The following is a 14,264-nucleotide window of genomic DNA, read 5'->3' on the forward strand; positions in this document are numbered from 1 at the left end:
CTTGAGTAGATTTCTTTAGTGGGTGCATTTTCTTTTACTTGAGTAGAATTTTAGTAAAGGTACTTCTACTCAGTAACAATATTTCAGTACTTTTCCCACCTCTGATATTCACACATACAAGACATTAATGTTCGCTAGTATTTACCAACAGAACCATCAAACAGTTTATGTTCATGTTGAAACTTGGTAAATATGCCTCAAGTTTTTACTGCTTGGATCAGCTGAAAATAGTTGTGTAAGCTGTTGCCCGGGCTCAGAAAGATCGCCCTCAGTCACACTGCAACAATGACAAACATGCCAGTGCTTAAAGAAACCACTGATACATTTGTTTGGAAGAATTTATGAAACTGGCATATTTAGTTGGCATGTGGATGTACAAATTATTTAAAGTTTATTTTGTAAGTCATTTTTACATATGATCACCTGTACAGTTAGAAAAAAAAAAAACGAGAGAGATCCTGATTGGACCAACATCAAATTTGACCCGGAAAATAAGAGTTTAATCAAAGGCAATGGATACCTGGACATCAGAGAACATCATTCTCCTTCACCCCGTTTGCTTTTTTTGGCAGCAAAGTGAAAAGAAAAGAAAAAAAAAAAGCTTTGGTTTTATCCATATACTTGATTGTTTTATGGTAAATACTCAAAAATGAGACAATTTTGAGTAACGATGGTAAAATAACTTCAACCCAGAGAAACAAAGCAATTTGGCATGGTTACGATTTAATGACAGGAAACCATAAAACTATCAAGTTCATTTCCATCTACATGTTTTAGCTGACCAGATTTCATGTTATACATAATTAAACAAGTAATTACAAAAATAGCTTAATTCTCTTACAACCAAATACACAGTAAAAACACATTCTCCCAAAGTCAAGCTAACACTGTGGTACGAAGATTTGCTAAAGCCTCAAAAAGTCTTTTCACACACCGCCCTGTGGTCTCTCCGTTAAGCTGCAAAAACGACACTGATAGAATCTGCAAAAGAAATAAACACGTACAATAATGTTACATGGCAGATAACCATCAGCTTCTGCAAATCTTTGTGTTGCAGAAAGCTTTTAGAGTACCTGTAAAGAGCTAAATGAGCTGCACTCTGTAGGTTTAGAATATGAAACACCTGTCAATCCTTTCAAAAGTCTAAGAAATGAACTCATTCCACTGATACAGAAATTAGTATGCTTGACGTGAATAATGTAGCTTTGAATGTACAAAATACACGATCATCGGAAAAAGTAAAACTGACAAGCAATTCATTTGTCATTTAAAAAAAAAAAAAAAAAATCTCAGACCTAATCATGAACTAGAACTCTGCAGAGATATCTGACTTAAACATTAGTGACATGAGCCAGATCGTCCATGGAGTAGATATTTCTCTGAACTCTTAAGTTTACAAAACTACCCTGATTTTGAAAAGAACAGATATAACAGTGCTTGTTAGAGTTAAAAATTGTCAACAGCCAGTCTGTAGGAGGGTACTGAAGAAATACAGAAATGCATGTAAAGCAATGAACCTGATATGTATACTAAAATAAAAAATAACTGAATTTCATATAATACAAGTATGTATCTGTTGATAATGACCGAGTACAATTCCTTTTTCTTTAAAGAGCACATATCTCAGCATCTGTGCTTGTGTTTGAATTCAACAAGAAAATTATGTAAAAGTAGATTATTTAAACACCAAATTACCCAAACTGAGAGAAAAATGTGTCAGAGATATAAACACACCAATAACTCATTTGAAAGCAACATGTTGTTTTCCAGATAACAGAAAAAGGAAAATCACTCATGTTAAAGGATTTAAAAGTTAAAAATAACTGGCTGTTATGAACCAAGATGTTGCTGATTAATAATTGAGTAATTATCCTAAGAAATAACTGTTTATATGTCATACTGGAGCATGTTCGCCCTTCGGTTCATGACTGAAACTGAGTAAACAAAACAACAACAAAAATCTCAAACAACACGAAATTAAGGTCAGCAGCAAAAAACGTTTACTGTCGTCCAGATAAACTGGGAACAGCATGTCACCTTCCACAATTAAAACAAAAAACGATCAGTCTAAATCAGTGGTGTCAAACATATGGCCCAGGGGCCACATCCGGCCCACCATAGGGCCCCAATCCGGCCCACCTCTCAAATTCTAAAAAATACAGAGAAGGAAAAAAGAAAAGAAAAATAGAAATCAAAGCTTGCTAATTGATTGCTAGCAAAGTAGCATAAGCATCAAAGCTGCACTGTGAGGGTGGATTTGTAATTTGATTAGATTAGAGATGACTTTATTTATCCACATTTGGGAACTTCCAGAAAATGTGAAAACAAGCACAGAAAAGTTTACAAAAACAGTAAAGCTTGAGAAAGAAAATCACTGACAAACTAGATTTGGATAATTTCCTAGATTTGCTCCCCCAAAGCAAAAATACAGGCCAATTTTTTTTTTTTTTTTTTTTTTTTTTTACTATTTTGAATACAATAAAAAAAAAAAACAACCCAAACAATTAAAATGCCACAAATTGGCAACAAGATTTTTGATAATTTCACTATTTGGCACTAGAAGGAATCTTTGAAAACAAAATACGGTAGTTTTGAATATACACTTATATTTCTTTAAAATCAATTCAATTACATTAATTTCTTCGTAAAACTGGCTTGTGTTTGTATACGCCCCCATAATGTACGCCTCGCTGTTTCCCACAACAACAAAGGTGAAACGTTTGAATTTCATGTGTCTGGAAGCTGACGGGTTCGTCTGGGCTGAATGTGGCCCCTGAGCTAAAGTGAGTTTGACACCCTGGTCTAAAATCCACTGTTGGCAGGCATTCGCCAAGACACCTGAAACACTGATTCATCAATAATACTGAAAATGGTTCCTTCAGATCTGGCCTTTGAGTTCTGCTCGCTTTTCATTCCATCTGAAAAGTATGGCAACGCACAGGAATGCAAAATGTAACCGGAGGAAAAAAACAAAACATGTACGCCAAAAAATAAAACAAAACAACACAGAAGTTACAAATGTGAGCCATGAAAACATAGTCAAACTGATATTTTTTGAGAGGCTTGTTAAGATGAGCTGCTTATGGCACGTAAAACTTGTCTTTCTGTCCGAGGTCTCAGTGAGGAGCCACAAGTCATTAAAGCTGTCGGGATGCGAAGCAAACGGTCTCGCTGTGATTTCAGAGGACTCGCAATAACAAGGTGTCTGCACAGTAAATCCTTCCTTTATGTGCCGGCGACATCAGTGACTCCCCTTCAAAATAAAAAAACAAACAAAACAAAAGATCAGCTGGTTACCTAGCAATTGCAACATCAGAAGCAGAAGGATTGCCATCCCTCAGTGGTGAATGCGGAAATGCAGTGTTCTGTCGCCCCCTCCTGGAGAGTCTCCATGACAGGAGTGTTCAGAGTGACACAATGGGCGTCACATGGGGAGCTTCGCTCCAAAAATAAGCAACACGCCCTCTGTGACCTCTGCCTGCGTCTGAGTCCTTTCCCCGCCGGGCCCTGCGTCCGTTCAGGGCTGAGAGAGGCGCTTGCGTTTCAGCTTCTGTCTCGCCATTTCCTCCTTTTGGAAAACAGAGAGAGGACAAGAGCGTACTGACGACACGCTCCCCGATCCGTCCGTCAATCCTTAAGCTTGGATGAGTGCACACACACACACACACACACACACACCGTCATTCCCAGACTTTGGTCAGGATTATATTCAGGCAACAAGTCCGTTTTTTTTTTGTTAGTAAAACTCTTCTCGTCCAGCACCAGCACCGGCCTCTGGACTCTCCCCACTGCCAGCTCCGCTCAGTCCCTCCAGGAGCAACACCGGCTCTCAAGTCTCAGTTGTTGAGAAAGTGTCGCCTCCAAAAAAGTCTCTGTTCTGAAATTCTCAATATATTATATAATAGGATTTTACAAAAAAAAAAAAAAAAAAAATGGGGGGAAAAGGGAGCAGGATTATTGGTGTAATATTCAGCTGCAAAATATACCATATCAATATGTACAGGCTCCATGCTGCAGGTTAGTCATCACTGCAAAAAAAGAGAGAAACAGTGAGAAGCGATTAGAATCCACGTGTTGCATCGACACATCAGTCACAGCAGGCAGCTGCTGACGTCCGTTATTCATGCTGCGAAACTACAAGCCGTCACACACCGTTATATACTTACAAAATGCCCCTGCATCAAATCAGAGTCAACAGTTGTAAACGGAGCATTGACCTCAGCGCCTTGACAGTGTTAGCTACCAGCCTGACTGTTTTATCAGTGCTGGTCTATAATTTCATCAGTTAACAACGAATCAGTGTGATGTTGGCTCACCTTGTGCCAGCAGCCCGGTATGGGAAGTCCGTCCTGTCCCTGCAGGGCCAGCACAGGGAGGAATTATTACAAAAATAAATCTTTATGCTAAGCTACGCATAAAAAAAAAAAAACCCTGTTACAGTGAATAATAAAGAAAACAGCCATGAAGTAGCGACAGGTTGACGAGAGACAGAACAGACACAGGAATGACCAAGTGTTTGAGAGAATAACAGGCGTGTTCAGAGAGAAGAGGAAGGAGAAGGGAGAGATACTGTACCACAGGACAGGGGGCCTCAGGGCCAGAGGGAGGAAGAGGAGTCTGAGGAGGAGCCTGTCCTTCCTTTACAGAAACACCTTTAGTCTCATCACAACCCTGCCAGCAACAGCCGGTTACAGAGCCACAGCATGAAGGGAAGATTTTGGGGGGGAAAAAGAAGAGGAAATGACAGAAATGATGCTACGAGTGGAACAGAACACCGAACAAAACACAACCTTTATTTTAAAACATAAAAAAATCATTATTTTTCAAGTTTATACACAGGAAGAGAAATGCTCCTACAAAGCAACATAAACACAAAGAAAGGAGGAGTGGAGATGGTTTTAAGAAGAGAAGAGAAGAAGAAAAAAAAAACACATGAACCTCATTAAAAGAAAGATTTTAACTGGTCAATGCAGAACCGTGCAGGACTCCCATCGACATCCAATAAATCACCGCTGCTTCACAGAGCATTGGTCAATCTGCTCTGATTTAAAATAACTTTTGTTGTTCTGATGTTCAGAATTGAATTTTCCATACTTGGCCTGTTCATTTCGCTCAGTAAATGAAAGAAAAGTGTAAAAGTGTGTGTGTGTGTGTGTTGGTGACCTACCACAGGACAGGGCTGGTCGAGGCCTGGCGGGCCTTGCTCTCCCTTCTGGCCCTTCAGACCTCTCTTGCCAACAGTTCCTCTGTCGCCCTGTAAGAAGAAAAGCAGCACAGAGACATTTAAAATCTTATCAAAAACCCACCTGGACAGAAATGATGATCAACATGAAGCTGAAACTGCCTCACTGGTGTCCATCTATAAATATTTATAAAAGATCTCCAAAAAGTCTAAATTTCAGTCAAACTGTACATTTTGCTCCTGATATGTTGAACTCACCCTCTCTCCTCGTTCCCCCTGGTCACCTTTATCTCCCTTCAGACCCTGGAAACCCTGCAGGGAAAGGCACACACACACACACACACACACACACACACACACACACACACACACACACACACACACACACACACACACACACACACACACACACACACACACACACACACACACACACACACACACACACACACATCCGGTGACAGGTGAGGACTGGAAGCAGGTTCACTCACAACTCCAAACTATTTATTTCAAGTCTCAGTCGGTGACTTACGTCCAGCCCCGGCTCCCCCGGCCGTCCCTGTGATCACAGCCACACATTACAATCTTTTCATTTCTCTCTCGCTGACAGAGAGAGGTGAGGTTCATTAGTCTCTTACTTTTTCTCCCTTGGCTCCTGGAAGGCCGACTAACCCGGCAGGCCCGCTGGGACCCGGGAGGCCGTCCAGTCCCTGCAGGGTAAGGTTAGACAGTCAACGCGGCTGTAATGGACGAGCGGGGCGGGGCGGGGGGGTTCAGAGAGATGACAGTATGACTCACGTTAGCTCCCGGAGCACCGGTGTCCCCCTTCTCCCCCCTGATCCACATTCCTGGCTCCCCCTGTGTCACACAACAGAGACGCTGAGCGCCAAACCACCAGACCAGCAGCCTCCTCCGATGCAGACAGTGAAACACTCACCTTCGGGCCGGGCATCCCATGCAGCCCCTGGAACAAACGCCACAGCTTCAGTTACACACACACACACACAAATCCGGCGTGAGCGGGTTCAACCCGGACCGGGAGCCTGATGGAAGAACTCACCATGGACCCAGGGGACCCGGGAACTCCCGGTGGGCCCGGCGGGCCAGGCGGTCCAGGCTGTGAAATCATCTGAACCTGACCAAAGGAGAATGTTTAAAGTTTAGCCAATAATTTCTTATTAAGTCGAAGTTATCAATATATTTTTAGACCTGTTCTAATAGCAGAAATTGCATTCAGCAGTCAAAACAATGAAAATCTATAAAAAGTGAGTGTTTTCCACTGACCAGGTTGTCCTCCAGTCTGCAGTCGCCTTTCTCCCCTTTGTGCCCGTCCATACCCTGACCACCAGACCAAACACACAGGTTCAGGTTTTCTTTCTCCAACGTGCAACAACAGTGTGAAACATCACAGCGTCGAGCTTCCCGTCGTCACTCACAGCAGGTCCGGAGAGTCCCATCTCCCCCTTCTCTCCTCTCTCACCAGGGTGCCCCGTCTCGCCCATGTCCCCTTTGGGTCCCTGAAGGTGACGAGACAAGAGTAAAGAATCAGTCTGAGCGGTGAAAGCAGCACGAATGTCCTGAATGAAAGGCGTTCCCGGTGCTGCTGTACCTTCTCCCCGTCAATCCCCGCCGGCCCCGGTAAACCCAGCTCACCCTAATCCAGAAAAAGGAGGAAGAGTCACTCAGTTGAAACAAAGATTAAAGATGAACATATCTGAACAAAAAGAGGAGTTTTCACCTTCTCTCCTGCAGGGCCTGGGGGTCCTGGAGGTCCAGGTGGGCCCTGGAGATAAACAGACTGATATCAGCATGTAGACATACAGACAAAAACAATCAGACGTCCTGCTGATCTGCCAGTCCATCAACCTGCAGCCGCTGTTTGAGGCGACACGAGGGAGTCGAACAACACAGACGACAAAATGATAACATAAGGTATATACAGCATACTTTACAAGTTACGCTTTTTATATTATTCGGTTTGCTCATCTCGACCAACTTGAAGCAATTTATTCCTACAGACATGATAAAAAAGTGCGGGATGTGTTCTGTGCTGCACAACGGCCTGGCATCAGTTCCCACCGGGCCGATTGCTCCGATACGAGACGAGGCTTCTTCAAAAGGAGAAGAAACAGAAACATTTGTTTGGCTTTACGTAACACTGGATGCAGATTATCTGTGCCGTTTTCAGTCCATGCGACGTATGGAGCGCTCTTAAATCTCTCTCCTAAATCTCCCTTCATCTCTGCAATCACAATGTTACACTTGTTACTTCTCTTTTTGAAGGTTCTCCACCATCTTGAAGTCATAAAACAGGAAACCATGTTGTCTCCCAGAGGTGTACGACCAATCCTTTCTGTTTGAATTCTACATTTTCTGTTTGTTCTCTATTAAAGTCATGGAAACCAGTTTACTGCAGCTGTTCGACCAGTGATATTCAACCAATACTCAGCACGGGAAAAGCTGCCGATAAGATCTCAGGTTGGTGTTTTCGCCCTCGTCTGGAGCTGCGCCGTCAGCAGGGTTGCAGGCGGGAGTCCATTTCAAACCAGGTCCAAGGGGACCTGACTCATAAGCAGTTTCTAATCAAACGCACACTTGGCCACAGAGATATCCATCTGTCAGTAGCCCGGACCACAACACATGCACGGATCAAAGCGTCTGGTGTCTGAGGAGGCCGTGCGGACGGCGAGGAGCGGCCTTCTCATCACTTCTGAAGCATTCCTGTTGTGCATCTAGTGAGTTATGTGGAGATGCACAAAACACAAAGGCAAAAGCACACCATGCTGCCCTCCAGCGAGCTTTAGTATCGATATTCTGCAGACACATGGATACATAGCATGAGAAGTCACTTGAAAGAAAGTAACAATGGCCGTTGATTTTTCTGCTTGATTAGGTTTGTCTCTTAAGGCTAAAAATGATCTGATAGAACGGCACAGATGTGGTGTATTTGCTCGGGCTGTGCTCTGTGTCCCAGATGATCACATGAGGGAGTCTGGTGGACTGGTTAAAGCAGCGACAGTCGGGGAATGGGGCTTTTAGATGTGGCCCAGACAGCGACATCCAATACATCTGAAGTCTGGAGCTGTGGGCAGAGGGCGTCCACAGAAACAAGCAGGTCCCGTGTTCCAGGCAGGTGAGCTACGCAGCGAAAACACACCAAAACCATGCAGCAGCAGCAGCGGCAGATTACCGAGACGCTGATGGTGTTGATGGCCTGTCGAGGGAGAAACGTCCACATGTTGAGTTTTTTGCGGTTTGAGGATGAAATAATCCAAACCCCTTCCTGGCTTCGCTGGCATTTCTGAGCTTGTTTAAAAGCTGATCTTATTCCGAACGTGAAACTCCGCAGTGAATACTTCATGGAAGATCTGCTCCGACTGTAAATCTGCCCTCGTGGACACTTTCATGCCGCTCACCTGGAACGCATCCAGAAGTTTCCGATTGAAGTCTGCGATGTCCGCAGCGCCTGCCGTGCCTTTCTCTCCGGGATAACCCTGAGGCACACACAACGAAATCATGAGATATGCGTCTCAGCGTGCAGTAATAATGCAGATATTCTCTACGTTAACAGAGGGATCACAGGTGGCTGACTGTCAGAAACAAACCTACCATCGGTCCTTGATCTCCTGCTTCTCCCTTGTCGCCCTGTGGAGGCCGAAAGCAACATTATGACTGGCAGTAAACTTTTACCGCCTCTTGGCAACAATATACGATATCTAGCCTGAGAAATCTCAGATTTATGCTCCACCTTCAGTCCAGGCAGGCCGTCCATGCCCCTCTCTCCTTTCTCTGATGAACCCGGCTCTCCCTGTCGCAACGATGAAAAAAAAAAAAAAAAAAAAATCAACATTCAGTTGCAGTTGAAGATAATGACTTCATTAAGATGTAAATCTGGTTGTACCTTTGCCCCCGGAGGACCCTGTGGTCCTGGATAGCCAGGCTCTCCATCTTCTCCCTTTAAGTATTAATTGATTCAATCGGTGTGAAAATCATGGACAAAAGATTTACGGTCAGTTTAATAAAAGCTAAATGGAAACAGTGACCAGACATTTAGGATGGAGTGTAATGATCTTTTTAAAGTCTTACCGGCTTCCCCGGTAATCCCTGTGATCCCTGCGGCAGAAAATGTGTTCACAATAATTAGTTGAGTAAAAACAGACACCGGCCACAGGACTGTGAGGAAAAACTAAAGAAACGGACACCAGACTGTTTGGAAAGTGAAAAGCATGAAGTACATGTGAAGTGCTCTCACCTCAATACCATCACGACCCGGAAAACCCTGAAGAGGACAGAAAAAAAACAAAAAACCAATTAGTGAACCAAATCTTCAGTCCCATCACTTCAAACTGAACCTCCTTTGGCCACTAGATGTCGCTGTCTGATCAAATATACAAGGCACTGAAGAAAGCGGTGATTTCTACATCTATTCTCCACATTCAGTCAACTTTCTGAAGACTTGGTCGGAAGCAAATAAACAGACTTCAACCGGGGGCACAGATGTGATCAGAACCCAGTTTCTTCAGGTTCGTCTCCTGTCTTTCTTTATGCAGTTGCGTAAAACGTGGCTCAATCCTGCAGCAGCTACACTAACAGTGATCGCATGAGGTCAACAGAGGGAGAAAACCAGTATTTTAAGTTTATTAATTAATTTCTGCTGCTTGAATCATCGTAGCCACAAGTGTGCTCGAAAAGGACGTTCAAATCTCTCACAGTGCTGTTTATAATTCTAACGCGAAGTACTAACAGATGGATGAAGTAAATGAGTGGAGAAAACCAGAAAACACACATGCTTCCGCAAAGTCGACGCTGGTCTCCAAACTGTTTGGTGAGCATCAAAATGATGTGAATTTTAAGCTCCAGTTACTCCAATCAGCAGATCTCAGCGGCTGCGAGCGATTTTGCTGGATGACACAGTTCACCAGCATGGTCAAAACACCCAGCAACAGAAAAACTCCCCCAGATGACGCCTCCAGAGATTCTGAGACTCTTACGATTGTTTCTAGAATCATTTATCAGGATGCTTTGTGTTGCTCCCCCCCCCCTTTAATTTCCCACTCATGGGCTCTGAAAGAAGCGTTTTCTCCTTTAGGACCTGGAAGAACATTAATATGAAGCCGGGTTGATGTATAATGAATGGAAAAGCCAGAACTGCATCAAACACAAACACTCTGGCATATCTCATGTCCAGTCTTTGGCAGGCGATGCGTCCATCTGTAAGTCGACTTATTCAGGCAAACAGACCTGTTGCTGGTGTTTGTGAAGGCCAGGTGGACGTAGACTTGGACTAAACAGCTGCTATGAAGTCATTCATGGCAGACAGCTTTTTTTCTGCTCCTCTAAAGGAGTCTTTGTCTCTGTTTAATGCCTCTCCGTCACCCAGACACACGTTTCTCTACTTAATGTGGACAACACACCGACTTACATTAATTTCCTGCAGATTTACTCTTCTACTTGGATCTATTCACTTTTGTCCAAATGCAGAGGTTTGGGTGCCCACTAGCATAGAAAAACAGGACCAAACAAACACACACACACTCACACACACACACACACACTCGGGACTAGTAGTTCTGTTTGCTTGATCGGTCAGCGATGTAATAAAGTCATGATATAAATAGGAGGTTATTAGCCTTCCACTCTGTCATCATATTTCACAACCAAGTGCAGAGGCGTCCTAGATGCTTCCCAGCTGCCGCTCTTCCTGTTTCTCTCTCTTTGCACATACAAACTGTCATCTTCATCTGCGCCGCCGCTCTGTGGGTCTTTCTTAATTTCCATCCCTGAGCAGCCCTTTAACCCCTCTCCTCACCTCGTGTACCTCCCTCTCATCTTTTGATCTCTCCTTCCCAGCAGCAGGAAACGAATCGGCGTTGCAAATAATTTTTGGTCCCTCTTTTTATCCCGCGATGCCGAACCAGACGGACGGTCGGCGGTTCAAATGTCAGGCGCAGTTCAAATTAGAAACGACAGCTTCTTCAATCCGCTTGTTTTCGACCTGCTCGTCGAGCTTTGGTAGATCTCCATTACTTCTTGTCACTTCTGTCGACATGACAGAGATAAAGAGTGAAGCTCTGCGGACACCCGCTCAGACATCTGCCCTCAACATGGAGCGGCGCCGATTTGTTGTTGTCCTGTGCCACAGAGCTTAGATTCCCTCATAAAAATGACCTTCCTTGCATTTTTCTCTCTCTTCAGTTCAATAACCACAAGTTTTTTTTTTTTCCAAAATTGCAACTGTATATGAAAAAAAGAAAAAAAAAACTGTGGGAAACAGAAAGCTCATTTTGAGAAACAAAAACCCGCCTGGGGGTGAGGAGCAAACTATTGTTTGGTGAGACCGGCAAACTGCCCGTGAACTTGCCGCAGTGCCATATCTGTTTCAGTGTGCACAGCCATACGGCTGAGGCGGTGGATGGGGGGGGGGGGGGGTGAGAGAATGGGGCGACCGGAGGAACTCTGCGGCCGCCAACTTACACAAAACAGATGAGGCCAGGAGTACGGCTGCTATTCTGGGAGTTTTTTAGGTAAGCCACAGCTCACTGGCAAACCCGGGAAAATGGGAATGTGGGTTTATTGCAATTTACTGCGCAGATCCCCCCATCCCCCCTCCCCCCCCACCCTCAATACATGTATAAAATGCACATTCACACGTTGCGCTACAATCTGTCACACTGTTGTGGTTTGAGTTTACAGTGGAGTGACAAAAGGCCTTGATGACGGAGGTGTTTCCACCGACCACGCTCTTTGTGGTCCAGCCTTGTTATGATGGTGAGAAAAAGAGGAAGATGATGGAGGAGGAGAGTCGGGGCAGTGAAAACACTGAGTTGACCTGTATGAGAGAGATTGGTCTTACTGGCTCTCCTGCAGGGCCTCGAGGTCCGTCCTTGCCGGTGTTCCCAGGGGGCCCGCGGGGGCCAGGGGGCCCCGGGGGACCGGGAGGACCAGCAGGTCCAGCCTGGCCCTGATCACCCTGAAGATAAAGACAGAAGAGGCAGAGTTACTGGGATAAAGTCACATTATATTTACACGGAGAAGCACAACTGTCTTTAAAAGTTATTGGTTGAGTCTGATCATCAGTCCGAGTGCGACTTCCTGTCGGCTCGTCCTCCGGCTGAAGTTACATCAGTTAGTAGGGGGTCAAGTGGCGGCGCACACGCATTACTTTGGTTTGTTTGAGTTACTCCGTCACGATTTAAGTGTTTTATTTTCGACTGCGTGCCCTCCCTCGAGGGAGACGCACTCCGTGTCAGTCATGCAGAAGTCAGCAGAACTCTTGAGAGAAATGTTTTGAGAAACTAAAGACAACAAAAAGAAACCAAAGGGCCGCGATCATCTGCTCAGCAGGAACTTTGAGTTCGGTTTTCTACACCAAATATCATTCAATCAGTTTTTTTCATCTCTTCCTCTGGACCCTGTCATTTCTACATCTGGTGAACTGCAGTTTGTTTTTGAGATTAGTGAAATTTTATAGCACATTTTTAACTTCTAAACTCTTATTGTCTTAACGTTATAACAGATGTTCTTGCATTTATTATTATTAATTAATCTCTATTCATCACAGGCCCAACAAAACAGCCATCGAGAGACAAGGTTTGTTTGTTCTCTTTGTAAATACGAGCGCACATGTCCAAACTATGTGTGGTTGGTCTTACAAAATGTTTTCCTAAAAAAAGTTTTGGATGCTTTGGGATTTTAGATCCAAACGATTTCGCAATGTTCCTCCTCCATCAATCACGGCAATAAAACGGAAGAGAGCAGTCCACTGTGAAGATGAACTCAAATAAGCCGGAGCATGAATTTATTGCGACGTGACTGGGACGAAGGTGAAAAAGTCAGTTCGATATGAAAAAATGCCAGTCGTGCATGAAGAAAGGCCGGTCAGAGTGTTAAAAGTGTTAAAAACAGCCCACATGCCTTTTTTTTTTTAGCTGCGCTCTACCTTCAGAAAACGTCTCTGAAAGCTGCTGGACTGCTCTCCAGAGAGAAAGCCATGGTCGTACCGGGGAAAGACCATCTGAGGTGGAACAATGGCCGAAAGAAGGAAGAGAGAAGGTGGAGGGAAAGACAGCACATTTAAAAAAGACAGAAGAGAATGACACACATAAGAGTGGAAATCAGAAAATGAAGGAAATCAGGAAATGAAATCAGGAGCCTCATGAGCTGCGAGCAGAAGAAGGTGAAGGAGGAGGGATGGTCTTCCTGCAGGGACAGTGACAGACTGGAGAGGCTGCTGGGAGCTGAGGAGGACCACGGTTTTCAGGAGGAACAAACCTTCAGCTGGAGAATCTGATTACTGTGTAGACCTGCAAATGTGCTGTAGTTAGGAGGACCCTGCAGAGAGGAGCAACGCAGGTTAAGGTGGCTAAGCGTAGCAACAGATGCAAAACATGAACAGTTCAACAGGGCGCTGACAGTAACCCCATGCCGCTTCATCGGGGACACAATCGGATGCAATCCAGGACAGAATCTCTGCCATAAATCGTCTTTACTGCAACTACAATATACAGAACATTGTAGCTGTTTAAAAAGCAGAATATATGGCTGAGCTGGATCACATTATATTGCAGAGATTTACCTCCTGAGGTGGCAAATCAAGATTTAATGGATTGGAAATGCCAAATCTGCACGTCGTGGTGTATCCGTTTCATCAAACCCACAAGCGAAGCACAGCAACTTTCCTGTTTTGACCTTTCGGAAATTATATTTCGGCTTCCCATTCAAACACATTTAATGGTGTGTGTTTCACTTAATGCCTTCCCATCCTTCCCCTAGCGACCAAAACAAACAGAGGCGGCTTGGCTGCTTCCAGTCAACAGACAGTAAATGTGTTGATTGTCTGTCAAGCTGAAAGGAGCCGAGTTTGTCTGCCGCCGCCGCCGAGCTCGGAGCGCGGCGCTGCTTCTCTGGACGACGTCCCTCAGACACACACACACACACACACACACACGGAGGGCGGAGGGAAGATCTGAGAGGCGACGGGGGGAGGAAGAACAGCAGGGGGAGAGAGCAGGAGAGCTGCTCCAGAGGTTTCTGTAAACGGGCTGCGGCGAGCGCTGGATGGCTGAGGTTTTATCAAGGCCGC

The 14,264-nt window shown here is 44.6% G+C and overlaps 1 protein-coding gene across 3 annotated transcripts in view; it reads right to left on the bottom strand.

The window, feature by feature from the left end:
* Positions 1-490: 490 nt before the first annotated feature.
* Positions 491-14,264, bottom strand: part of col23a1a (collagen type XXIII alpha 1 chain a) — a 108,151-nt gene continuing 94,377 nt past the window's right edge. The window contains exons 10-32 of one of the 3 annotated variants that reach the window (XM_030112517.1): positions 13,122-13,196; positions 12,036-12,152; positions 9,435-9,461; positions 9,269-9,295; positions 9,084-9,137; positions 8,931-8,990; positions 8,792-8,827; positions 8,599-8,676; positions 8,373-8,396; positions 6,921-6,965; positions 6,792-6,836; positions 6,619-6,699; positions 6,467-6,520; positions 6,243-6,317; positions 6,120-6,146; positions 5,981-6,040; positions 5,821-5,892; positions 5,715-5,741; positions 5,441-5,494; positions 5,168-5,254; positions 4,576-4,671; positions 4,317-4,355; positions 491-3,568 (exon numbers count right to left, since the gene is read on the bottom strand). In XM_030112517.1, coding sequence (XP_029968377.1) covers positions 3,518-3,568; positions 4,317-4,355; positions 4,576-4,671; positions 5,168-5,254; positions 5,441-5,494; positions 5,715-5,741; positions 5,821-5,892; positions 5,981-6,040; positions 6,120-6,146; positions 6,243-6,317; positions 6,467-6,520; positions 6,619-6,699; positions 6,792-6,836; positions 6,921-6,965; positions 8,373-8,396; positions 8,599-8,676; positions 8,792-8,827; positions 8,931-8,990; positions 9,084-9,137; positions 9,269-9,295; positions 9,435-9,461; positions 12,036-12,152; positions 13,122-13,196 — 1,311 coding nt within the window. In that variant the 3' untranslated portion in view covers positions 491-3,517. Of the gene's footprint in view, positions 4,029-4,316; positions 4,356-4,575; positions 4,672-5,167; positions 5,255-5,440; positions 5,495-5,714; positions 5,742-5,820; positions 5,893-5,980; positions 6,041-6,119; positions 6,147-6,242; positions 6,318-6,466; positions 6,521-6,618; positions 6,700-6,791; positions 6,837-6,920; positions 6,966-8,372; positions 8,397-8,598; positions 8,677-8,791; positions 8,828-8,930; positions 8,991-9,083; positions 9,138-9,268; positions 9,296-9,434; positions 9,462-12,035; positions 12,153-13,121; positions 13,197-13,453; positions 13,514-14,264 lie in introns of all 3 variants that reach the window. The other 2 variants (XM_030112531.1, XM_030112526.1) reach the window with 2 other exon arrangements.

This window comes from Salarias fasciatus, chromosome 2 (genome assembly GCF_902148845.1).
Source record: "Salarias fasciatus chromosome 2, fSalaFa1.1, whole genome shotgun sequence".
In the NCBI taxonomy this organism is placed as follows: Eukaryota; Metazoa; Chordata; class Actinopteri; order Blenniiformes; family Blenniidae; genus Salarias; species Salarias fasciatus.